This window comes from Loxodonta africana, chromosome 14 (assembly GCF_030014295.1).
Source record: "Loxodonta africana isolate mLoxAfr1 chromosome 14, mLoxAfr1.hap2, whole genome shotgun sequence".
NCBI classification, from domain to species: Eukaryota; Metazoa; Chordata; class Mammalia; order Proboscidea; family Elephantidae; genus Loxodonta; species Loxodonta africana.
This window is the reverse complement of record NC_087355.1, coordinates 50,798,552-50,824,013: the sequence shown is the minus strand read 5'-3', so window position 1 is coordinate 50,824,013 and position 25,462 is coordinate 50,798,552. Positions and strand designations below refer to the sequence as shown.

General features: G+C 37.6%; 1 protein-coding gene across 1 annotated transcript in view; it reads right to left on the bottom strand.

Moving 5' to 3' along the window:
* Positions 1-25,462, bottom strand: part of SPAG1 (sperm associated antigen 1) — an 80,596-nt gene that overhangs the window by 47,333 nt on the left and 7,801 nt on the right. The window contains exons 4-9 of the mRNA XM_003408415.4: positions 21,810-21,874; positions 20,187-20,293; positions 17,118-17,223; positions 14,142-14,272; positions 11,077-11,183; positions 582-741 (exon numbers count right to left, since the gene is read on the bottom strand). Coding sequence (XP_003408463.2) covers positions 582-741; positions 11,077-11,183; positions 14,142-14,272; positions 17,118-17,223; positions 20,187-20,293; positions 21,810-21,874 — 676 coding nt within the window. The remainder of the gene's footprint in view (positions 1-581; positions 742-11,076; positions 11,184-14,141; positions 14,273-17,117; positions 17,224-20,186; positions 20,294-21,809; positions 21,875-25,462) is intronic.

Here is a 25,462-nt window from a genome sequence, read left to right as displayed (position 1 = left end):
CAAGGAGGCAAGAATTGCCCCTCGGAGCTGATGGAACTATCATTGCTTTACATTATGAAAAAGAACCTTTATCTAGTCTAGATTTTTTTTTAAGTATTATTTCAGAAGTGAAATTATACTTATTTCTTCTGCATATTTAAAACATTTTTTGAAAAGCACAAATTGCAATTTTCCAACAAAGCATTAATTTTAGGCATATAAATGGCTACCCATACCCCCTTTTAAGCCAGTTTGTTTGCAACCAAATAGATATATACAAAATTATCATCTAAGAGAGATATTTAAGGTTAACTTGCAAATGACTGGTGTCACCAAGACATAACCATTTATATTTAAAGGTGATAATCAGGAATTAAAGTGAACACTAGGAAGAGGTACCAGGTTAAGATGAAGAATGAGGTTGGGGTGTGTTCCAAAGAAAGCTGTATTAAGAAGAAGATGAGCCAAAATTCCTGGTGGATTTACCAGTAAAGGTAGAAAAAGTTTGATAAACTAAGAATTTCTGTACAAACAAAAATTGAGCCAGTTCATCATATAAAAAGGTAATTTTGGGCATAACCAGAATAGAAAAGATGTTTTACTCTTATCTCCACTGCCTTCTTCATGTTTTCTTCCACTATCCTTTCCATCTTCATCTTCGGAGTTCTCTACTTCCTGAATAACCATCCTTTTTCCTTTGGTTTGAGTCTTACATGCAGGTTCAGCATTTTTCAGATCTTGTTGAACCTCTGACAAGATTTTCTGTAACAAAATCACCACCATATTAAAGAAAATATTTTCCTTTAATTAAAAAAAAAAAAAAAACTATTAGGCAAGAATATAAAGATATTAAAAAGTGAATAAAAGTTACTGAGAAGGCTTTTTTCGTGGTGATCTTATTTTTCTTTTCAAAATGAAGACAACTTCATTGCTGTCTGATTATAATTATACATGTCCACTGTAAAAAAATTTAAAGCACAACAAATATAAAAAAAAGGAAGAACAAAGCTAAAGACCAATACTACCTGACTTCAAGACTTACTATAAAGCTAAAGTAATCAAAACAGCAAAACCCAAAATCAAACCCATGGCTATCGAATTGATTCCAATTCACAGCGATCCTATATGACAGAGTAGAACTGCCCCATAGGTTTTCCAAGGCTGTAAATCTTTACGAAAGCAGACTGCCACATCTTTTTCCTACAGAGCCACTGGTGGGTTCCAACCACCGACCTTTTGGTTAGCAGCTGAGTGCCTTAACCACTGTGCCATCAGTATTAGCCCAGGCATTAGCTAAGGCATAGAGAAACAGGTCAATGGAACAGAATAGAGTGTAGAAATAGACTCACACACATATAGTCAAATGATCTTCGGCCAAAAAAAAAAGGCTATTTCTCTAAGGAGACTCTTCAGATGGAATAAAAAAAAATTCCTAGAATCAAGTAAGAATGAAAACACATCTCACCAAACCTTTGGGACACAGTGAAAGCAGCACTCAGAGGGCAATTTATAGCCATAAATGCACACATCAAAAAAGAAGAATGGGCCAAAACCAAAACATTAACCCCACAATTCAGACAAAAGCAAGAGAGCAGCAAAAGAAGCCCACAGTCATGATAAGAAAGGAAATAATACAAAGCAGAAATATATGAAATAGAGAGCTGAAAAACAATAAAGAATCAACAATACCAGAAGTTGGTTCTTGGAAAGGATCAACAAAATTAAAAACTATTAGCCAAATTGACAAAAGAATAGCAGGAGAGGAAGCAAATAACACGAATAAGAAATGAGATGGGTGACATTACAACAGAATCAACTGAAATAAAAAGGATCAAAACAAAATGCTGTGAAAAATTGTACTCCAACAAATTCGAAAACCTAGAGGAAACTGACAAATTCTAGGAACACACTACCTACCTAAACTAACACAAACTGAGGTCAAAAATCTGAACAGACCCATAACAAGAGAAAAGATTGAAAAGGTAATAAACTCCCCCCTCCCAAAAAAGTCCTGGCCCAGATGGCTTCACTGAAGAATTCTATCAAACATTCAGAGAACAGCTCACACCAATACTGCTCAAGCTATTTCAGGGTATACAAAAGGAAGGAATACTCCCAAATTCACTCTACAAAGCCAGTATAACCCTAATAACAAAGCCAGGCAAACACACCACAAAAAAAGAAAATAACAGACCAATCATGTCTCATGAATACAGACACAAAAATTCTCAACAAATTCTAGCCAACTAAACAGCATATCAAATAAAAGAATACATCACAACCAAGTGGGATTCACACCAAGTATGCAAGGATGGTTCAACATTAGAAATTCAATCAGCATACTCCACCACATAAACAGAACAAAAGCATCACATGATCATCTCAATTGATGCAAAAGATCATTTGATAAAGTGCAACACCCGTTCCTGGTAAAAATTCTCAATAAGATAGGAGTACAAGGGAAATTCCTCAACATAGTAAAGAGCGTTTATATAAAAATTGACAGTCAATATTATTCTCTGTGGAGAGACTTCAAGCATTCCTCTTGAGAATGGGAACCAGACAAGGATGTCCTTTATCACTGCCCTTATTCAACATTGTGCTGGAAGTCCTAGAAAGTGCAATAAGGCAAGAAAAAGAAATAAAGTGCATTCAGATTGGTAACAAAAAAGTAAAACTATCCTTACAGACAATATGATCACATACATAGAAAACCTCAAAGTTTTCACAAGAAAGCCAGTGGAACTAATAGAAGAATTCAGCAAAGTAGCAGGATACAAGATCACCTTACAAAAATAAGTTGAATTCCTATACACCAACAAAGAGAACTTCAAAAAGGCAATTAGGAAAACAGCATTTACTATAGATCCCCAAAGGATAAAACACTTAGGAATAAATCTAACTAGGGATTTAAAAGACCTATACAAAGAACAGAGAACAGTACAAAGAACAGTACAAAACACTACTGCAGGAAACCAAAAGAGAACTACGTAAATGGAAAAACATACCATGTTCATGGATAGGAAGACTCAACACTGTGAAAATAGTACTACCCAAAGTGATCTACAGATATAATGCAATCCCAATCCAAATTTTAACAACATTCTTTAATGAGATGGAAAAACTAAGCACCAACTTTATATGGAAGGGAAAGAGGCCCTGCATAAGTAAAGCATTACTGAAGAAGAATAAAATAGGAGGTCTCATACTACCTGATCTCAGAACCTACTATACAGCCATTGTAGTCAAAACAACCTGGTACTGATAGGACAGACACACAGACCAATGGAACAAAATCAAGAATCCAGACATAAATCTAACCACCTATGGTCAGCCAATCTTTGACAAAGAGCCAAAATCCATTAAATGGGGGAAAATACAGTTTCTTTAACAAACAGTGCTGGCAAAACTGGATGTCCATTTGTAAAAAAATGAAACAGGACCATACCTCACACCAAACACAGAAAACTAACTCAAAATGGATCAACGTCCTAAATATAAAACCTAAAACTATAAAGATCATGGAAGAAAAATAGGGACAGTGCTAGAGACCCTAATATAGGGCATAAATAGAATACCAAACATAACTAAAAATGCACAAACCACAGAAGATGAACTAGATAAATAGGACTTCTTAAAATGAAACACTTATACTTATCAAAAGACTTCTCCAAAGGGGTAAAAAAGAGAACCTACAGACTGGGAAAAAATTTTTGGCTATGACATATCTGAAAAGTGTCTAGTCTCTAAAATTTATAGAAAACTTCAACACCTCAACAACAAAAAGACAAACAATCCAATTTAAAAATGTGCTAAGGATATGGATAGACACTTCACCAAAGAAGACATTCAGATGGCTAACAAACACATGAAGAAATGCTCACAATCACTAGCCATTAAAAAAAAAAAAAAATTAGAGAGATACAAATCAAAACTACAATGAGATACCATCTCATTCCAACATTACTGGCACTAATCCAAACAACAGAAAATAACAAATGTTGGCGAGGTTGCGGGGAGATTGGTACTCTTATACACTGCTAGTGGGAATGCTAAATGGTACAGCCACTAAGGAAAACAGTATGGTGCTTTCTTAAAAAGCTAGAAATAGAAATACCATATGACCCAGCAATCCCACTCCTTGGTATATGCCCTAAAGAAATAAGAGCCATGACACAAATAGATGTATGCACACCTATCTTCATTGCAGCATTATTCACAACAGCAAAAAGATGGAAACAACATAACTGTCCATCAACAGATGAATGAATTAACAAACTGTGGTTCATACACACAGTGGAATATAACACAGTGATATAATGATAAATCCGTGAAACATCTCACAACATGGATAAATTTGGAGGACATTATATTGAGTGAACTAAGTCAATCACAAAATAACAAGTACTGTATAAGACCACTATTATAAAGAAACAAGAAAAGGTTTACACACAAAAAAATATTCTTCGATGGTTACCGGGGATGGTTAGGGGAAAGGAGGGAAAATTACCAGACAGATAGAAGACACATATTAACATTGGTGAAGGAAAAAAAATACACAATATGGGAGAAGTCAGGGAAACATGACAAAGTCATGCGGGGACACTGAGAGGTACGAAAGAACAAATGGCAACATCAGTAATTACTAAAGCATAGATAATCTTGCAACAATAGTATTAACAAACACTAATTTACGGATAGATACATAAGTAGATAGGTATGCCAAGAGGTGTGGGAAGGTGAAAAGGAACACATTCACCTGCAGATATAGGTTTGGTGTGGATATTTCTACCTACATAACTGTGGTTGCTGCTTATATCTTAATACAGACAGGAGAGCACACAAGGGCCACTGTCAGGGCAACTTCTTAAACAAGAAGGACACCTCGCAGGATGAAGTTCCTAGGCTTGAAGGTGAAGGACCATAGACTCACAGGACATCTACATCAGTTGGCACAACATAGGTCATAAAGACAAACTTCTGCATCCTGCTTCAGTGAGTATCGTTTGGGATCTTAAAAGCTTGTGAGTGGGCATCTAAGATACAACTATTGACATCTTCTCATCTGGAACAAAGGAGAGTGAAGAAAACCAAAGACTCAAGGGAGCAATTAGTCCAAAGGACAAATTGACCACATGAACCACAGCCTACATGACCCTGAGACCAGACTGAAATGGTGCCCAACTACAACTACCGACTGCTCTGACTGATCGCAACAGAGGGTCCTGGACAGAGTGGGAGCAAAATGTAGAACAAAGCATTAAATTCACAAAAAAGAACAGACTTACTGATCTGACAGAGACTGGAACCCCTGAGACTATAGCCCTAAGGCACTCTTCTCAACTGGAAATAAAGCCATTTCTGGATACCACCTTTCAGCCAGACCATAGACAAGCTTATAAAATAAACAATAACACCCATGTGTCTATCAGTTTGTTGTATTGTGGGGGCTTGTGTGTTGCTGTGATGCTGGAAGCTATGCCACCAGTATTCAAATACCAGCAGGGTCACCCATGACAGACAGGTTTCAGCTGAGCTTCCAGACTAAGAAGAAGGACCCAGTGGTCTACTTCTGAAAAGAATTAGCCAGTGAAAACCTTATGAATAGCGGCAAATCATTGTCTGACATAGTGCCAGAAGATGAGCTCCCCAGGTTGGAAGGCACTCAAAAGATGACTGGGAAAGAGCTGCCTCCTCGTAGAGTTGACCTTAATGATGTGGATGGTGTCAAGCTTTCAGGACCTTCATTTGCTGATATAGCACAACTCAAAATGAGAAGAAACAGCTGCAAACATCCATTAATAATTAGAACATGAAATATACGAAGTATGAATCTAGGAAATTGGAAATCGTCAAAAATGAAGTGGAAGGCATAAAGATCTATTTCCTAGGCATAGTGAACTGAAATGGACTGGTATGACCATTGTGAATCAGACAGTCATATGGTCTGCTATGCAGGGAATGGTAACTTGAAGAGGAATGGTGTTGCATTCATCGTCAAAAAGAATATTTCAAGATCTATCCTGAAGTACCGCACTGTAAGTGATAAGGTAATATCCATAGGCCTACAAGGAAGACTGGTTAATACCACTGTTATTAAAATGTATGCAGCAACCACTAGGGCCAAAGATGAAGAAATTGAAGATTTTTACAAACTTCTACAGTCTGAAATTGATCAAACATGCAATCAGGATGCATTAGTAACTACTGGTGATTGGGATGCAAAAGCTGGAAACGAAGAAAGGTCCAAAACCAAACCAAACCCGTTGCCATTGAGTCAATTCCGATTCATAGCAACCCTATAGGACAGAGTAGAACTGCCCCATAGAGTTTCCAAGGAGTGCCTGGTGGATTCAAACTGCTGACCTTTTGGTTAGCAGCCATAGCTCTTAACCACTACGACACCAGGGTTTCCAAAAAAGGATCGGTAGTTGGAAAATATTGCCTTGGTGATAGAAACGATGCCAGAGATCACATGATAGAATTCTGCAAGACCAATGACTTCATTGCAAATACCTTTTTCAACAACATAAACAGTGACTACACACATTATACATGTGGACCTCACCAGATGAAATACACCAGGAATCAAATCAACTACATCTGTGGAAGGAGACAGTGGAAAAGCTCAATATCATCAGTCAGAACAAGTCCAGGGGCTGACTGTGGAACAGACTATCAATTGCTCATATGGAAGTTCAAGTTGAAGCTGAAAAAAACTGGAACAAGTCCACGAGAGCCAAAGTATGATCTTGAGTATATCCCACCTGAATTTAGAGACCATTTCAAGAATTGATTTGACACGTTGAACACTAATGACCAAAGACCAGATGAGCTGTGGAATGACATCAAAGACATTACATAATGAAGAAGGTAAGACGTCATTAAAAAGACAGGAGAGGAAGAGAAGACTGAAATGGATGTTAGAAGAGACTCTCAAACTTGTTCTTGAATGTCAAGTAGCAAAAGGAAGAAATGATAAAGTAAAATTGCTGAGCAGAAGATTTCAAAGGGTGGCTCGGGAAGACAAACTAAAGTATTATAATGACATGTGCAAAGAGCCGGAAATAGAAAACCAAAAGGGATGAATACTCTTGGCATTTCTCAAGCTGAAAGAACTGAAGAAAAAAATTCAAGCCATGAGTTGCAATACTGAAGGATTCTATGGGGAAAATATTAAATGGTGCAGGAAACATCAAAAGAAGATGGAAGGAATACACAGAGTCACTATATCAAAAAGATTTGGTTGACATTCAGCCATTTCAGGAGGTAGCATATGATCAGGAATTGATGGTCCTGAAGGAAGAAATCCAAGGTGCACTGGAGGCACTGGAGAAAAACATGGCTTCAGGAATGGATGGAATACTAATTGAGATGTTTCAACAAATGCATGCAGCACTGGAAGTGCTCACTCATATATGCCAAGAAATTTGGAAGACAGCTACCTGACCAACTGACTGGAAGAGATCCATATTTATGCCTATTCCAAAAAAAGTTGATCCAACCAAATGCAGAAATTATCAGACAATATCATTAATATCACACGAAAGTAAAATTTTGCTGAAGATCATTCAAAAGCACCTGCAGCAGTATATCGACAGGGAACTGTCATAAATTCAAGCCAGATTCAGAAGAGGACATGGAACACGGCAGGTCATTGCTGATGTCAGATGGATTCTGGCTGAAAGCAGAGAATACCAGAAGGATGTTTACATATGCTTTATTGGCTATGCAAAGGCATTTGACTGTGTGGATCATAACAAATTATGGGTAACATTGCAAAGAATGGGAATTCCAGAACACTTAATTGTGCTATGGAGGAACCTGTACATAGATCAAGAGGGGATGCTGTATGGAGAGGTCACCACACTTATTCAATCTGTATGCTGAGCAAATAACTTGAGAAGCTGGACTATATGAAGAAAATTGCAGTATTCGGATTGGAGGAAGACTCATTAACAACCTACGTTATGCAGATGTCACAACCTCGCTTGCTGAAAGTGAAAAGGACTTGAAGCACTTACTGATGAGGGTCAAAGACCACAGCCTTCAGTATGGATTATTCCTCAACATAAAGAAAACAAAAATCCTCACAACTGGACCGATAAGCAACATCATGATAAGCAGAAAAGACTGAAGTTGTCAAGAATTTCATTTTACTTGGATCCATCAACAGCCGTGGAAGCAGCAGTCAAGAAGTAAGATGATTGCACTGGGCAAATCTGCTGCAAAAGTGTTAAAAAGCAAAGATGTTACCTTGAAGACTAAGGTGTGCCTGACCTGAGCCATGGTGTTTTCAATCACCTCATACGCATGTGAAAGCTGAACAATGAATAAGGAAGACTGAAAAAGAATTGACACCTTTGAATTGTGGTGCTGGTGAAGAATACTGAACATACCATGGACTGTAAAAAGAATGAACAAATCTGTCTTGGAAAAAATGCAACAAGAATGCACCTTAGAAGCAAAAATGGTGAGACTACAACTCACATACTCTGGTCATGTTATCAGGAGGTACCAATCCCTGGAGAAGGACATCATGCTTGGCAAAATAGAGGGTCAGCGAAAAAAAGGAAAACCCTCAACGAGATAACTGACACAGTGGCTACAACAATGGGCTCAAGCATAATGATTGTGAGCATGGCGCAGGACCGGACAGTGTTTCATTCTGTTGTAGGATCACTATGAGTTGGATCTGACTCCATGGCACCTAACGACAACAACAAACTGAGATAAATGTGCTCCTTAGACAATCAATTATAAAAGATCAAAAGGGAAACATGCACAAAAGTAAAGATGAGAGGGTAGGAAGGGGTAGAAAATCAGGACGAAAGTAAATGGGGAACCTAGGTCAGAAATGGGGAGAGTGAATGAAACCTATGTCATGGAACACTGTATGTACAAACTATTGAATGGGAAACTAATTTGCTCTGTAAACTTTCACGTAGTGTACAAAAAAATTTTTTTTAAAAGAAAAGGAGAGTCTTCAATGAACATTGCTAGAACAACTAGATATCCACGTGTAAAAAAATGAATGTAGACACAGACCTTACACTTTTCACAAAAATTAGCTAAAAATGGATCATAGACTTAAATGTAAAACACTTTACAAACTGTAGTTCTCAAAGTTATAAAACTTCTAGAACATAACATAGAAAACCTAGGTGAGCCTGGGTTTGGCAACGACTTTTTAGACACAATACCAAAAGTACGATTTATGAAAGAAAAAATTTATAAGTTAACCTTCATTAAAATGAAAAACTTTTCTGTAAAAGACACCTTTAAGGAAATGAAAAGACAAGCCACAGACTGGAATAAAATACTTGCAAAACATGCATCTGATAAAGAATTTGTATCCAAAATATACAAAGAATTCTTAAATCTCAACAAGAAAACAAACAACCCAATTCAAAAATGTGCAAAAGATCTGAACAGATACCTCATCAAAGAAGACATACGGATGGTAAATAACCAGATGAAAGAAAAGGTGATCAATATCATATGTCACTAGAAAACTGTAAATTAAAACAACAGTGAAATACCACTATACACAGAATGGCTAAAATGCAAAACATTTACACCACCAAATGCTGGCAATATGTGAAACAACAGGAACTCTCATTCATTGCTGACGGAAATATAAAATGGACAGCCATTTTAGGAGACAGTGTGGCAATTTCTCACAAAGCTAAACAAAATCTTACTGCACTCCCTAGTAGTTATCCAAGTGAGTTGGAAACTTACGCCCACACAATAACCTCTACATGAATATTTAGAGCAGTTTCATTCATCATTGCTAAAAATTGGAAGCAACAAGGTGTCCTTCAACAGATGAATAGAAAACAAACTGGGACATTCATGTAATGGAATATTATTCATGATAAAAAGATATGAGCTATCAAGTGACAAAAAACATGGAGCAATCTTAAGTGCACATGGCTAAATGAAAGAAGCCAGTCTGAAAAGACTACATACTGTATGATCCATACTATATGAAATTCTGGAAAAGGTAAAAGCATAGGGATAGTAAAAAGATAGTGTTTGCTAGGGGAGAGGAAGACAGAGAGAAATAACCCAATAGGTATCTATGGAAACTTAGTGACTACTAATTGTTGGGAGACTATTCTCCACAGGTCTCTCATATTTATGAACACACTGAGAGCAGAGACACAGGCAGTCTTTGTCCTGGACTATCTTTTCAAGGATGTTTGTACAGAAAGCAGCTTTGGAAAATAGAGATAGTATCACCTTTCAGAAGAGAGGGCAGTTTTGTTTTTCTCCAGTGTAATAAAGATAATGTCTTCCCCTAGAGCAGAGGTTGGATAGGTTTGCTTGTAGCCCATTATAAAAGATGGGGTTTCCTAAACTTGGGGTTCGTCAGCTGTGACACAAACCCACTGACTATGCAGCATCCACCTGGGCCACTGTTTGTCACCTTCATAAGACTAGGCAGCAAAGGGAACTGACACAAACATGAAGCTTATCTGCTTGCTACGCTGTGTGTAATAAAGTCTTTTATCTCTATCCCAGGAGTCTTATATCTTCTACCAGGCTAGCTAGTTAATTTGCAAGTAGGGTAAAATCTCAGACCCTTCACAGTTCTTGACACTTATCTCTACCATTTAGATCTTAATACATAACCCCCCAAGTACTTATCTGAGTGAGTCTGCTCAGTCAGTAGTAAGTGCTGCCAACAATGCTATGCTTACCGTGCAAGTCAGTGTTAGAGAGACAAACACTCTTCTATGGCCATGGAGCTCCTGCCTAATCCTAGCTTCACTCTGCATAGTAAATCACGATTAGCTCAGAGAATAGCACTGCCTACAATTAATGACTGGGAAGGGAAAAATTAAATATTTGTCTTTTGAACATAGGTTTATAGTTCTGGACAATTATTTTAAGAGCCTGTTTTCTTCCACTTCAAATAAATGTTAACATTTTGGGGTGCCTGGGCTATGCCTACTTTTTAAAGCTGTTACCTAATCCTCAATATAAATTATTCAGCGAGATTGAAATCAGCAATTATTGTATCATTTCAACATAAATACAAAAATAGCAAACTATAGAATTAGGTGAGAAATTACGTTCTGTACTTACCTTAGCCAAATCATTATCAGGTTCAACATCCAGTACTTTACTCAAATCTTCTACAGCCTGCTGGAGCTTGTTTTGATGTTTATATGTAGTGGCACGGCGCAGAAGAGCTGAAAATTACCCAAAATAAAATTTATGGATTTTAAGATTTGGCATTATAGTTATAACATTTTGCAAATGGAAGAATATAAGTAGCAGAGAAAAGTTTAGGATGTTATTATACAAAGGCTTAGCTACACCCATTTTCATATTGTACACAGAGAAAATGATACTGAAGTAAACAGAAGAGGCTACATCAGGCAACCATGCCCTCTAACACCTCCCCCGCTCTGGCAGTCCCTGGCCCTGCCAGCTGCCCCCAGAGCTGAGAAACTCCACAGCTCAAAACGTTGGTAATCCTTCAGAGGCACCACATCCTGCTGCAGCACTGGGAAGCTTTTCACTGAACAACAACGTTCTCCTTCTTATAGTCATCACTGGCATTATTTTATTACTTTACCACTTTATAAAAGCCTTAGCAAATTCTTTATTTAATGTATTGATGACTAGCAGCTATCTCAGAATATCAGCTCATTAGCAAAATCTGTAGGGCACTCTCTAAAATAATTAGAAGGAGTTATTTTGCACAGGAAACTGTGAGAAAATCCTAATGATTAAGTCAGCTAGGTTCAGAAATTGAGTACTTCAACAATTTGCATCAGCTTTTTGGATAGGTTTCAGTGTATAACTTGATAGTTATTTAATACTAAAGATGAATGCCTCTCTAGCAGGGCTTCAAACCTGTTCGTTCCAGTTCCAACCCCTGCTAAGAATTTCCAGGTGATGCTAATACTGCTGGTTAGGGACCAATTCTGAGAAGCATTAGTGGAGCAGTAGTTCTCAAAATTTATTATACGTAAGAATCACCTGGGGATCTTGTTAAACTGTACATTCTGATTCAGTATATCTGGGTGGAAATGCAAATTCTCAGCAGGGGTTCTAACAGGAACAAACCAGTTTGAAGCCCTTCTTTCTACTCCCATCATTATCCATTATCATATAGTAAGAGAGCTTTGTATTAAGTCATTTTGAAAAGAATCAGGCTTGGTAATTCTGAAAAGCAAGAATTTATATCTGATATACTTTATTATGCCATTTTAAAACTTAATTATAAATTTGACCAATTTTATTTTAGTCTTAGAATGAGCCATGAAAAGTGAAAGTGTAAGTCATTTTGTTATAAATTTAATCAAAATTGTAGCACTGTGCTTTAAGCTGGAAACCCTGGTGGCGTAGTGGTTAAGTGCTACGGCTGCTAACCAAAGGGTCGGCAGTTCTAATCCTCCAGGCGCTCCTTGGAAACTCTATGGGGCAGCTCTACTCTGTCCTATAGGGTCGCTATGAGTCGGAATCGACTCAACGGCACTGGGTTTTTTTTTTTTTTTTGGTGCTTTAAGTACAGTTTAGCTATTGCTCTTCAGGAATTTTTATGAAGAAATATTGATATAAAAATTATCTGTTTTTCTTACTTTTATTTTGAATAATTTTAGATTCACAGAAAAGTTACAAAGATAGTACTGAAAGTTCCCATATACCTTCAGCTACTTCCCCTAATGCTAACATCTTATACAGCCATTGCCAAAATTAAGAAATTAACATGGGTATACTACTATTAACCATAGACTTTATTCAGATTTCACCAGTTTTTCTACTAATGTCCTTTTTCTGTTCTAGGATTGCATCCAACCTACCACATTATGTTTAGAACAATTATTTTTTTGAGTTAAAAATAAAGTTTTGAAGAGGAAGTTATTTACTCACTTAAGCAAACATAAGATTTCTTAGTGTTTTATGGCCATGTTCATTACTAGTTTGTCTTTTCCAAATTTGTTTTTTAGTAGTGAAGATTCTGGTGTGTAAGAAATTACTCAAACAAGGAAGAATTAAAACATAAGGGCATCCTAGTGGCAGAAGAGTAGCATAGTGGTTGAATGTGGGCTCTGGCGTCTGTCATGTGGCTTTGAGTCCTGGCTCTGCCATTGGCTAGCTCTGTGATCTTGGGTGAGTCACTTAATCTCTCTGCACCTCAGTTACTTCCTTTGTAAAATCAGTGTTTTAATAATAGTATCTGTACCACTCAGGCAGTTGTGAAAATTACTGGAGTTAATATATGTAAAGCTCTTGGCAAAGGATCTGGCACAGAGGTGGTACAGGCCCAACAGGAGAACACAAAACTTTCACGGGGTGCCTGATTAAAGCTGGGAGCCTACCCAAACTCTGTGATGAAGACCAGCTAGCACAAAATGCAGGCACAAGAGGATTTTACTGAGGGCAATACATGACAATGATAGTTGGGATTGATGCACCAGGTTCTCCTCAGCACATCTATGGCTTATGCCCATCCATGTTTGCAGGCACAAAGGGGTACATTCCATGTGAAAAAATATAAGTATTTATATTTATATGAAGTCCACAGATGTTTAAAGAAATATATTGTATCTATTATAATTTGTGTTACTCCTTCTTGGAATGAGTCCTTTTTGATAGCAGAAAAGGAAGGGAACCAAGTCTGAGTTGCATATTTCAGGCTTGGGCTATGGTAGAGAAGAATAGTCACTGAAGTGGGAAACACAAGACAGAGTGCAGGTTTTGGTGGAACAATATACTCAGTTTGGGACACATTTAATTTAAAATGTGTATGGACATCTAGGTGGTAGATGGTAGAAGGTTTTAGAGCTCCAGTATGGGCTTTTTATTTTATTCTACCAGAAAAAGTATAGTATCAGAAAAAATGTCCATATTAAAATAGACTTAATTTTTTTTTTACTAAGTGACATATTTTGAATCAAGCTTGAGATATTTCTTAAAATATACATTTTATTCAATCTTCTGGGATTATTAGCTACTTCAATACAAATAACCAGGGGTTTACATTCCAAACTGAACTTAAAAGTAATTTTATGAAGGTGGTGACTCACAAGAACAAATTTTTTATTTTAAATACTTTTAGTGTAAATGTATGAGTGTCTAAAAATGGTCTTTAATATATCCTTCTGTAAATTTTTAAATATTCTACAAATTTTTATTACCTTTTAAGTTTCCAGGTTCTAACTCCAAGACCTTTTCACAATCCTGAAAAGCACTATTCCAATTCTGTAATTTGATTTTTGCTTGAGCTCGGTTATTATACGCAGCTACGGTAGGAAGCACTGATATACTCCTATAAAAGAAACACTTGCTGGTACCAAGCAGACTTAAGGTAAACATAAGAATATAGAAAAACTCAGCTAAAGTTATAAATGAAACGATTATAGCCTAGATCATCCAAAGTAATAAAATAATTTCTATGAATATGCATAAAGGCAATATTTACATAATGCTTAAATATCCAGTTAAAAGGTTTAAAGCTCACTCATGCTTTAATGGCATCGTGAGAATTTAAATATTCATGTTGTTGTGTACCATCAAGTTGATTCCAACTCATATCAACTCTGTTTGACAGAGTAGAAATGCCTCACAGGGTTTCCTAGGCAGTAATAAAGATTATAGGAGCAGATCACCAGGTGTTTTCTTCCTTAGAATAACTGGTAAGTTCACACTACAGACCTTCTGGTTAGCAGCTAAGCACTTAACCATTATGTCACTGGGGTTCCTAGTAAATACCTATAGATCTCCTAAAACACTGGCTTAGTTAACCTCAAATATCAAACAAATTTTTTTGACTTCTTGGGGCAATTTCCTAGTACAAAAAAAAGTAGAACAATCAACCACAACTTTATTGAGCTGTTAGTGTGTTATTAGACACAAATCAGTTTGTAATCTAAAAAGTAGATGTAACTTTAAGAAAATAATCATAAAGTAACTTCATTAAAGGAAACAAGAGGCCAGTAGTCAATAGGATGAGGAATACAGACCTTAAGAGAGCAAATTTTACTAGAAGTGTGAATGCAAAAGAATTAATGAAAAGAAAAACTTAGCATCTACTGGGCTGTTGCTCAAGAATTTGATTTGGAATACTGTGAAATAATGTATACCCAGATATAGGAAAGGTAAGGATATTGGTACATTCAATTTACTAAATCCAGAAAAGAAGTAGAAGATGAAAATGGAAGAGTCACAGAAAGTGTCGATTTCCAAGATCATTACCAAACCAAAACCAAACTGTTGTCATCGAGTTGATTCTGATTCTTGGTGACCCCTTGTATTACAGAATAGAACTGCTCTGGAGGGTTTTCTTGGTGGCAATCTTTACAGAAGCAGATAACCAAGTCTTTCTTCTGCAGTGCTGCTGGTGGGTTTGAACCGCCAACCTTTAGGTTAGTAGGTGAGTGTAAACCATTTGCACCACCCAGCAACCTACTAAGATCATTAAAGATGAATATAAAGAAATTGCCTGGTTGGGTAGAGACCAGACACGGAAAACACACATGAATAATAACAAGAGTATCTTACACTGAGTACACAGGCCAGACAAAGCAGAACTGCCCCCACAGGGTTTTCTAGGTTGCGGTCTTTACGGGAGCAGATTACGAGGACTTTCTCCCGCGGAGCCGCTGGGTGGGTTTGAACCACCAACTTTTTGGTTAGCAGCCAAGTACTTAACAGTTACACCACCAGGGCTCCTGAGGTAGACACTATCATATCCTCATCACGGTGAAAAAACTGAGGCAAGAGAGGTGAAGAACCTGCCCCAGGTCAGAAAGTGGTAGTCTGAGTTTCCTTAACCAATGTGCTACACTGCTTTAATCCATCAGTGGTATGAGTCCTCAAGAGAACGTAAAAATTTTGCTCCCCTAATATACAAGACAATCACTAGAGAGACTCTTCACTGGTGGAGATGTACAAGAAGAGAAAGACCAACATCAGAGCTGGAGAGGTCTGACAACAACTTGCTTGAATAGGGAAGGCTGCACTGAGTGAATGATCCATCAAATATCCTCTTTACTTTGTGTGTTCACTTAAACAGTCTAAGGAGACAAACTTCTCCAGAGACACAAACAACTTTAAGAAACAAAACAAAGTAAAACCAACCATCTTCATTCTGAGGGTTGAAGGAAGATTTTACAGTGTTTTGTTTTAAGGTAACACTAGTGATTTGGTAAGCACCATTTGTCTGTAACACTATTTCAGTCTACTTTTCATAGACTATAAGAGCTTCAAAAGTTCATACAACAAATATTTGTTCAACATCTGCTACAAACCAGGTACTTGGCTGGACATTAGGGATAAAATGGTGTAAAGAACTGACAGTTGGGCTCTGCCCTCACAGGGCTTAAAGTCCAGTTGACATCTGACAAGTGATACAAAGGAGAAATAAGATTGTTACAAGTGCCTATAACTTGGGGAGTAGGGAGGGGCTGCGATTTAACCCAGTGTGTAGGAGGTCAGGAAAGACTTCCCTGAGGAAGTGAGGCACTGGCTGTTACCTGAAATATAAAGAATGTAAATAATGAGAAGAAGGAAGAACATTCCAGACAGAAGACTCAACACATAGAAAGGCCCTGGGAGGGAGATCTACAAGTACTAGGATTAGATCCAGGCAATCTGACTGCAGAAGCCAAACTCTTGACCTCTGTGCTATATGAAAGGAACCTGGTGGTACAGTGAGTAAGCTCTCAGCTGCTAACCAGAGGGTCCATGGTTCAAACCCACCAGACACTCCACAGAAGAAAGATGTCGTAGTCTTGCTTCCATAAAGATTACAGCCTTAGAAACCCTATGGGGCAGTTCTACTCTGTCCTACAGGGTAACTATGAGTCAGAATCAACTTGATGGCAACAGATAAGCTGTATGAACTTTCTATCAAGTTCCTTTCTGATAGCTTCTATTTTCTCTGAAAAGTAGGAAAGTTAAGTCATCTGCCAAAAGTGGGGGTGGGGTAGGAGGACTGAAGTTTAAGAAAAGTATTGAAAAAACAAGGCAAACATAAGTGAATTTATGACAAATCACAAGTACAATTTCTTGAATGATTCTGGCATACACTACTGACTTACATCAATTCGACAATTAAATTTAAGCATTATCATTTTTAAAATGGCAAGTTTGGACAACAAAAATAGGCTCACCTTGTATAATACATCACAGCTTCTTCATAATCCCCTGAGTTGAAAGCTTCGTTTCCTTTTTCCTTTTCATGAGTAGCAAAAAAATCCTTTTCCCTATCAGTTAGTCCTAGAGATAAATCTATCTGTTACACGTGAAAATATACTTAAGTGTAATTTAAAAAAATTTAAATTTAAGAATGCTTATTTTTAAAACTTTGAATTAACAGAAGTTGTGTGATAGATACATTGACAACAACAACAAAAAAAAAAAAGAGTAGCTGCTAAGGCTGCTTATGTATAACCAAACACCTCATGGGGTTTTGTTTCTTGGTTTGGAGGTTTAGGGTCATAGTTTCACGGGACATCCCAGCTAATTGGCCTGATAACATGTTCAGTGCTTCTGTTCTACCTCCTGAAACTAGTGCCGTGAGATAAGCGTTAAACCTTAAGCCAAAAATATCCCCTGAATTCTTCTTTAAACCAAACAATAATTTAGCTTAACTAGTAAAGAATGTCTGCCTTGTGCTCTGTTAAGATCTATCTATATGGGATCAAAGTGACAACAGCAACTGAAAAGATCAGATAGGAACCTTAGGGGGCAGTACATTTATGTTAATGGGGAAGGAACAACTCAGAAAACGAGGGTGAGAATGGTTGCACAACTCGAAGAATGTAATCAGTGTCACTAACTGGTACATGTAGAAATTGTTGAATTGGTATATGTTCTGCTGTGTATATTCTCAACAACGAAAATAAAGTAAATTATTTTTTAAAAAATTATGGCACCAAAAAAATTGTGTATGGTTACAGAAAAAAAAAAAGGATGCTTATTTAAACAATAGAAATAGAAAATCATAAAATAAACAAAAGAAAACCAAGGATTGATTCCTAAGTTTATAGATATTTCTTTTCAGAGTAGTCTTGGAGGCAACAGCCTCAACTGCTCCTTTCCTTGTACAACGAAATAAAGGCGTCTTTCTGATCTCCCATCTCGGCCTCTTGTTTATTGGCTGTAACAAGTCACATTGAGCAAAATATGGGGTTTTCACCTGACATTTCTGTTTTTTTTTTTTTTTTCTGGTGAGCCAGCCAGAAGTCATCACTGGGTTCCTGAGACAGACCGTGCCGGGGACCCTGCCTGATATCTGATGCCACATGGAGAGTTCTCCAGGAGGGGATGGGGGGAATCCTGAAGGCTGATCTGCCTTGGGCCCAAGAGTGAATCCATGGGAGACACGAAATGTGCCTGGGGTTATTGGGTATGAGCACCTAGAGATCCCACCTAAGCCAAAAGTACCCCTACACTTGTTCCAGCCTGGTGAATAAAACCAAACCCATTACGGTCAAGTCAATTACAACTCATAACGATCCTATAGGGAAGAGAAGAACTGCCCCATAGAGTTTCCAAGGAGTACCTGGTGGATTTGAACTGCTGACCTTTTGGTTAGCAGCCATAGCGCTTAACCACTACGCCACCAGGTTTTCCGCCTAGTGATTAGGTCTTCCTAAAAGCCTAACAGTCAGAGCCTCTCCAAAAAAAGCAGACCAGTCTTTTCGAGGTATTACTAACAACCCCAACCTCTATGAGGCCCAGCAGTCTCAAAGCTTAGATCCACCACACCCAAGAAAAACAAACTGTTCCACCAGAGGTAGAGGGACAAACTCCTCAGAACAGTGAGAAATGGACTTACAAACCTATTAAAGACCCAAGTATTTGTTTATAAAACACCCTGCTGCATAGATCCAATCCCAAACTAACTTTTTAATCTTGTTCATTGTATTACATACACTGTTTGCCTTTTTGTTTCTTTATGCTGTGTTTAAACAAGTGAAATTTATAAGAGGCTGACAGCCTTCTAGCCAACATTAGTTGCTAACCTTCTGCAAGAAATTTGTGTAGCCAAAGCTAAGTGAGAAAACAATCCATTCATCCAATTCCGTTTCCCAGAGAGAAAATGTGAAGAGTTGTTACATCTGCCAACCGTTCCCCACCTCCTCTGCTGATTTAAAAGTTCCTTAGAGAAGCCCTATCCCCTTATAAGACACGCCAGACTTGGTTCACAATTGTCCAATAGTTTAAAATGGGCATTGGTCATGAGTGACCAACACCCAAAGAAAAGGAGGGAATGAGGCAGGCACCTCAGAGCCCAATACTTCTGAGAGACGCCCGCTCTGGCTTATCCTCCTACGCCAAGTAGAATAAGCCGCCCATTCTTCTAAAATTGCCCTTGACAAGATAACCACAGAATGGGCAACAGATGGCCTCGACCCGCCTCTAGGTGGAGACTTCGCCTCCTAATGAGAGAAAATCAACCTCTTCCTCCATCCTGGGAGATCAAACCCTTGTCTAAAGAAAATGCATAGTCATTTCCAAACTCTGAGCACCTATGTAAAGGTCAGTCCTGACTATTTGTGATAAATTTGCATTTTCTTGTCTGCTCTCTGTCAAGGCCCACCTCCCCAAGCTGCCTGCCCGCAGTCTTGAGGCAACAGTCCCGATTGCTCTTTTCCTTGTACAACGAAATAAAGGCACCTTTCTGATCATCCCCTCACCCCCCAAAAAAGATATTTCTTTTTTTATCACTTAAAATTTTTGAGGGTATAGATATTTTATGATTGGTTTGTATTAATCTAAAGATGCTATTTGGAAACCCAGGTGGTATAGTGGTTAAGTGCTACAGCTGCTAACCAAAAGGCAGGCAGTTTGGATCCACCAGGCGCCCCTTGGAAACCCTGTGGGGCCGCTCTACTCTGTCCTGTAGGGTCGCTATGAATCAGAATTGACTCAACGGCAGTAGGTTTTGTTTTTTGTTTTTAATTCATTTACAAGCTTCAAATGAAAACAAAGTACTCTATCACTCAAAAAATGAATTATGGTAAGAAAAATAGGCTTATATTTTTGGAGTTTTACTAAATTCAAGTATTGCAACTATTATCTTACAAAATTATTTAAAATATAGAATTGAATTTGTTAGTGGTGGCTAACTCCAGTGGAAAATCTATAAATTTTTTAATAAAATTCTGCAACATTTAAGGAGGATGTCTTCTAGGTTGACAGTTTTCATTACTGTTCCCCCATCCCCAAATTACCTGCTGTATCTATCCTTGTCTCAATTTTAGATAAATGTGACTTGTTTATGACAGTGTTTTCTTTGTAATCTTCATCAATTTTTGAACATTCCTTCTCCACATCAAATCTTAAATGAAAGAATAATAAAAACTATAATACAAATAAGAAAATACAATTTATTATTTATATTCTTGTATTTATACCCCTGTGCCTTTGAACACATATTAAAAAATGCATACTAGGTTTGTATTACAAATCATTCACATTTCCCTTCAGAAAACATGCAATATAAGTGAGGACATAAAAATTAATTAGATCTACAAAGATTCTCTGGAAGAATTCTGATCAAAAGGGAGAAATGAAAAACAGAGTTTTAAACTCTCACGGAATCGAGACTTTCTAGAGCCACTCAGGCTGGATGAACTCCTGAAAATATTGCCCTGAGATATGTGTTAAACCTTAAACCAAAAATATCCCCTGAAGTCTTCTTTAAACCAAACAATAGTTTAGCTTAATTAGTAAAGGATGTCTGCCTTGAGCACTGTGCTCTTTTAAGAGCTACCTGTATGGAAACATGAAAGATTAAATAGGAAACTTAGCAGACAGTTAGTTTATGTTAATGGAGGAGTGTCATGGATTGAATTGGGTCCCCCCAAAATATGTGTAACTTGACTTGGCCGTGATTCCCAGTATTGTGTGGTTGTCCTCCATTTTGTGATTTGATGTAATTTTCCTACATGTTGGAAATCCTAATCTCTGCCTGTGGTGAATGATGCAAGATGAGGCTGTGTTAAAGAGGATTAGGGTGGGATGCAACACCCTTATTCAGGTCACAGCCCTGATCTGATATGAGGGGAGTTTCCCTGTGGTGTGGCCTGTATCGCCTTTTATCTTACAAGAGATAAAAGGAAGAGGAGTGAGCAGAAAGACAGGGACCTCCTACCACCAAGAAAGAAGAGCCGGGATAGGAGAAGCTCCTAGACCAGGGGAAGACTAACGACAAGGACCTTCCTTCCCCCAGAGCTGACAGAGACAGAAAGCCTTCCCTTGGAGCTGGAGCTCTGAATTCTGACTTGTAGCCTCCTAAACTGTGAAAGAATAAATTTCTGTTTGTTGAAGCCATCCACTTGAGGTATTTCTATTACAGTAACATTAGACAACTGAGACAGGGAGAAACAATTTGAAAAAGGAGGGTGAGGATAGTAGCTCAACTCAAAGAATGTAATCAGTGTCACTGAATTGTACATGTAGAAATTGTTGGATTTGTGTATGTTCTACGTATATTCTCAACAAACAACAAAAAAAGAAAAATCATTAAAAAAATTAATGAGATCTCTCTGTTCAGAACTTTATAGGTATAATTATGACCAATCTCCCTGTTTTTAATGTTTTATTCTTTTTTATTTTAGGTGGGTATAAGAATTATGTATTCTTAGTTGATCTTATAAACAAAAGGATGCAGTAGCTTCTTCTTTAATAACAAAATCCAAAGTGCTTAGGTTAGGTGTTTTTAGTATTCTACTGAAATAATGAGTATTGTTGACATATTCAGTTTTATAATAATTATTTAAGAAGTTATTACACTAATTTATGGTAGAAAAATCTTCAGTGACAAATTTTATATAAAGAAATGCAAAACATACTTATCCCATTCTGCATAATCCCTTGGAATTTTCTTTTTAGCTGGCTTACTTTTAGAATACTTTTCCTGAAATAAAAAAAAAAATCATATTTTATGAGATACATTCTATCTAAGATTGGCAGGTTAATATAATGCAGTGCAAAGCATTACATTGAGATATAAAAATTGAATGGATATAAAAACAGGTCCCTTTGAAGTTATAACAACTCCAATATTATAGTTATCAACAAAATAATGTACAGCAGGTAAGAGAAAGGATTTTAAATTTGTAGTTGATCCTGAGAAAAATCTACAGACCTTCAAGTACATAAAGAGGATTTTTACTAATTCATTATTTAAGATATATAAAATAAAATAGCTCACATGGGTGAAATGTGTGATTATTACTGATTTTCTTATCACCTTAAAAAGGTACTAAAGTATCATTCATTGTTTTACAACCTTGGCATTGGAGAAATAACAGAAAAAAGAATAACCACTTTGCCATATTGTTTGCAATGGCAGACACCTAACTAGGACTAATTCTATTAAAAAAGAATAAATGATTGGTTTATGTAGACAAACTGATGAAGAGGCAGGGGTATTGCCAGATGAGGAGATTCACAGCCTTTGTCCCTGCCTTTCCTCCTCTCCCAGGCTCTCCTTCTCTTTCCCCCGTCCTTAAGACTCTGCTTCTCTCTGCCTGCTGGTTTTATTTTTCCCGAAGGCTTTCTCTATGTACGGTAAAACCTGCGACAGCCAGAAACTGTGTAAGGCAGAAATCTGTAAGAGAAGGAAAACTCAAATATTTTCCACTAATAAAGTGTGACCAAAAAAAGCGGTAACACTGTACCCTGTCAAAGGTGGAAAACTTTTGAGATCTGGAAAAACAAGGCAGTCCCATCAAGTTGCGGTTCTCCTAAGTTTCACTGTAGTAGGAATCATGGCTATAAGTAGTTCTGGAATTATAACTTCACAGGCCTCCCATCAGAAAGGAAAAAGAAGAGCCACTCTTCTCTCCAGCTTCAGTTTGAGAAATCTCAGGAAAGGCCTCTGATTGGCTAGTTTAGGTCATGCGCCCATCCCTGACTAGGCACTAAGCCAAAAAGCCAAACCCCTTGCTGTCAAATTGTTTCCAACTTATAGCAACCCTATAGGACAGAGTAGAACTGCCCCACAGGGTTTCCAAGGAGCGGCTGGTTGATTCAAACTGCTGACCTCTTGGTTAGCAGCCAAACTCTTAACCACTGCGTCACCAGGGCTCCAGCAACCAAGCACTAGCATGGTGCTATAAAGTGTTCCAAATTAAGTCATATGCCTGCTGCTGAGAACCGGGAGCAGGTTCTGCAACAGAAGGGAATAGGAGGGAAGGTGTGCTGGACAGTAAACAGTAGCCATTATTCTCACATTAATCTCCCAGAGCAAGTAAAATTTTATGCTAGATAAGTGATAAAGACTAAGGAATGTTAATTTTACAAAAATATCTATATAGTCTGAAAAAAGGGAAATATAGTAGTACTTATAATAATAAAGTAGGTACTGATTTTATAAGCCATTAAAGTCTTCACTATTAGATTTGTGATGGCTAAGAGATAAATTAGCATACTAGAACTATAAACTGCATGGGGTACCACGTAGTCCTTACAGGCTCAGTAAATATCATCAGGTGCTTGAACTTATTTTTCTGCTCATAAAGACAATGTTCTCAACACTAAGGTGGTGTTTGTCATTGTTGTTAGGTAGCATAGTTTTAAAAGGGCACTAATTAGAAACCAGGGGTACTTAACACTCACAGTGGCTCTCAAATACCTGACTGTGATGAAAAAAAAAAATCCTCGGATCAGAAAATGAACATGGCTCAATAAGAGATTCAAGACATGGACCCAGGTGCATGAGATAAAATATAATGTGTGATCTTATATTTTATGTTATAAAAGAAGGCAACGTCTTCTAACTGCAGAAGATTGGGATAGGCACCACTTCTACATAATCCCGTAGTATTTCATACTTAGTCTCTTATAATCCATGACATACTCCATAGTGGGAATCAAACTTTTTGGTATCAGGATCTTTTTACACTCTTGAAAATTATTGAGGACGCCAATGAGCTTTTGTTTAGGTAGGCTATATCTACTGATATGTACAATATTAGAAATTAAAACTGAGAAAGTGTTCAATTATTTATTCATTAATTTAAATGTAACAGTGATAAGCCCATTGCATGTTAGCATAAAGAGCATATTTTTATGAAAATAACTAAATTAAAAAAAAATAGAAGAATGACATTGTTCTATATTTTTGCAAATTTCTTTTTTTCTATTTTTTTATTGTGCTTTAGATGAAGGTTTACAGAACAAATGCGTTTCCCATTAGACAATTTACATATTGTTTTGTGACATTGGTTGCCAACCCCACAGTGTCCCAACACTCTCCCCTTCTTGATCTTGGGTTCCCCATTATCAGCTTTCCTGTCCCCTCCTGCCTTCTCATTCTTGCCCCTGGGTTGGTTTGCCCATTTAGTCTCAATTTGTTTTATGGGCCTGTATAATCTTTGGCTGAAGGGTGAACCTCAGGAGTGACTTCAATATTGAGTTAAAAGGGTGTCCAGGAGCCATAATCTCGGGGTTTCTCCAGTCTCTGTTAGACCAGTAAGTCTGGTTTTTCTTTTGTGAGTTTCAATTTTGTTCTATATTTTTCTTCAGCTCTGCCCAGGACCCTCTATTGTGATCCCTGTCAGAGCAGTTGGTGGTGATAGCTGGGCACCATCTAACTGGGCTGGACTCAGCCTGGTGGAGGCTGTGGTAGTTGTGGTTCATTAGTCCTTTGGACTAACCTTTCCCTCGTGTCTTTGGTTTTCTTCATTCTTCCTTGCTCCAAATGGGGTGGGACCATTAGAGCATCTTAGGTGGCCACTCACAAGCTTTTAAGACCCCAGACGCTACTCCCCAAAGTAGGATGTAGAAAGTTTTCTTTATAAATTATGTTATGCCAATTGAGCTAAAAGTCCCCTGAGACCTGGTCCCCAGCCCTACCCAACCCTCAGCCCAGTAATTCGGTCCCTCAGGGAGTTTGGATGCAAATTTCTTTCATGTGTGGTTTAAAACAGCTGGGTTCTCATATCTTCTTTGGCATTCATTCTGTTGTGCCATGCTCTTTTGAGGAAGTATATGCTATGCCTCACACAGATATGTGGTTACAAAAGTATTCTATTAGGTTTTTTGGATAATTATTTCTGCTTTGAAATTATATCTAAACTCAACAAGTGGTAATTTCTTAAAGATTAGTTATAATGTAGAAATATAGACTCTGAAACCATATCAATAAACTTTTTGTACATTAAAATCCACCCATCTATTTTGTATTTTGAATGGGTGTTTTACACATGTACAATTTTGTAAAATCAAGAATTGGTCATTCTGAGTTACCCAGATCTTCCAAATGCTGACACATTTCATTATATGACATTAAAAAAAAAATCACATTTTCCCGAGAGTATGGCCCCTGGACACCCTTTTAACTCAGTACGGAAGTCACTCCTAAGGCTCACCCTTCAGCCAAAGATTAGACAGGCCCATAAAACAAAATGAAACTAAATGGACACACCAGCCGAGGGGAAAGGACAAGAAGGCAGGAGTGGACAAGAAAGCTGGATGAATGGAAATGGGGAACCCAAGG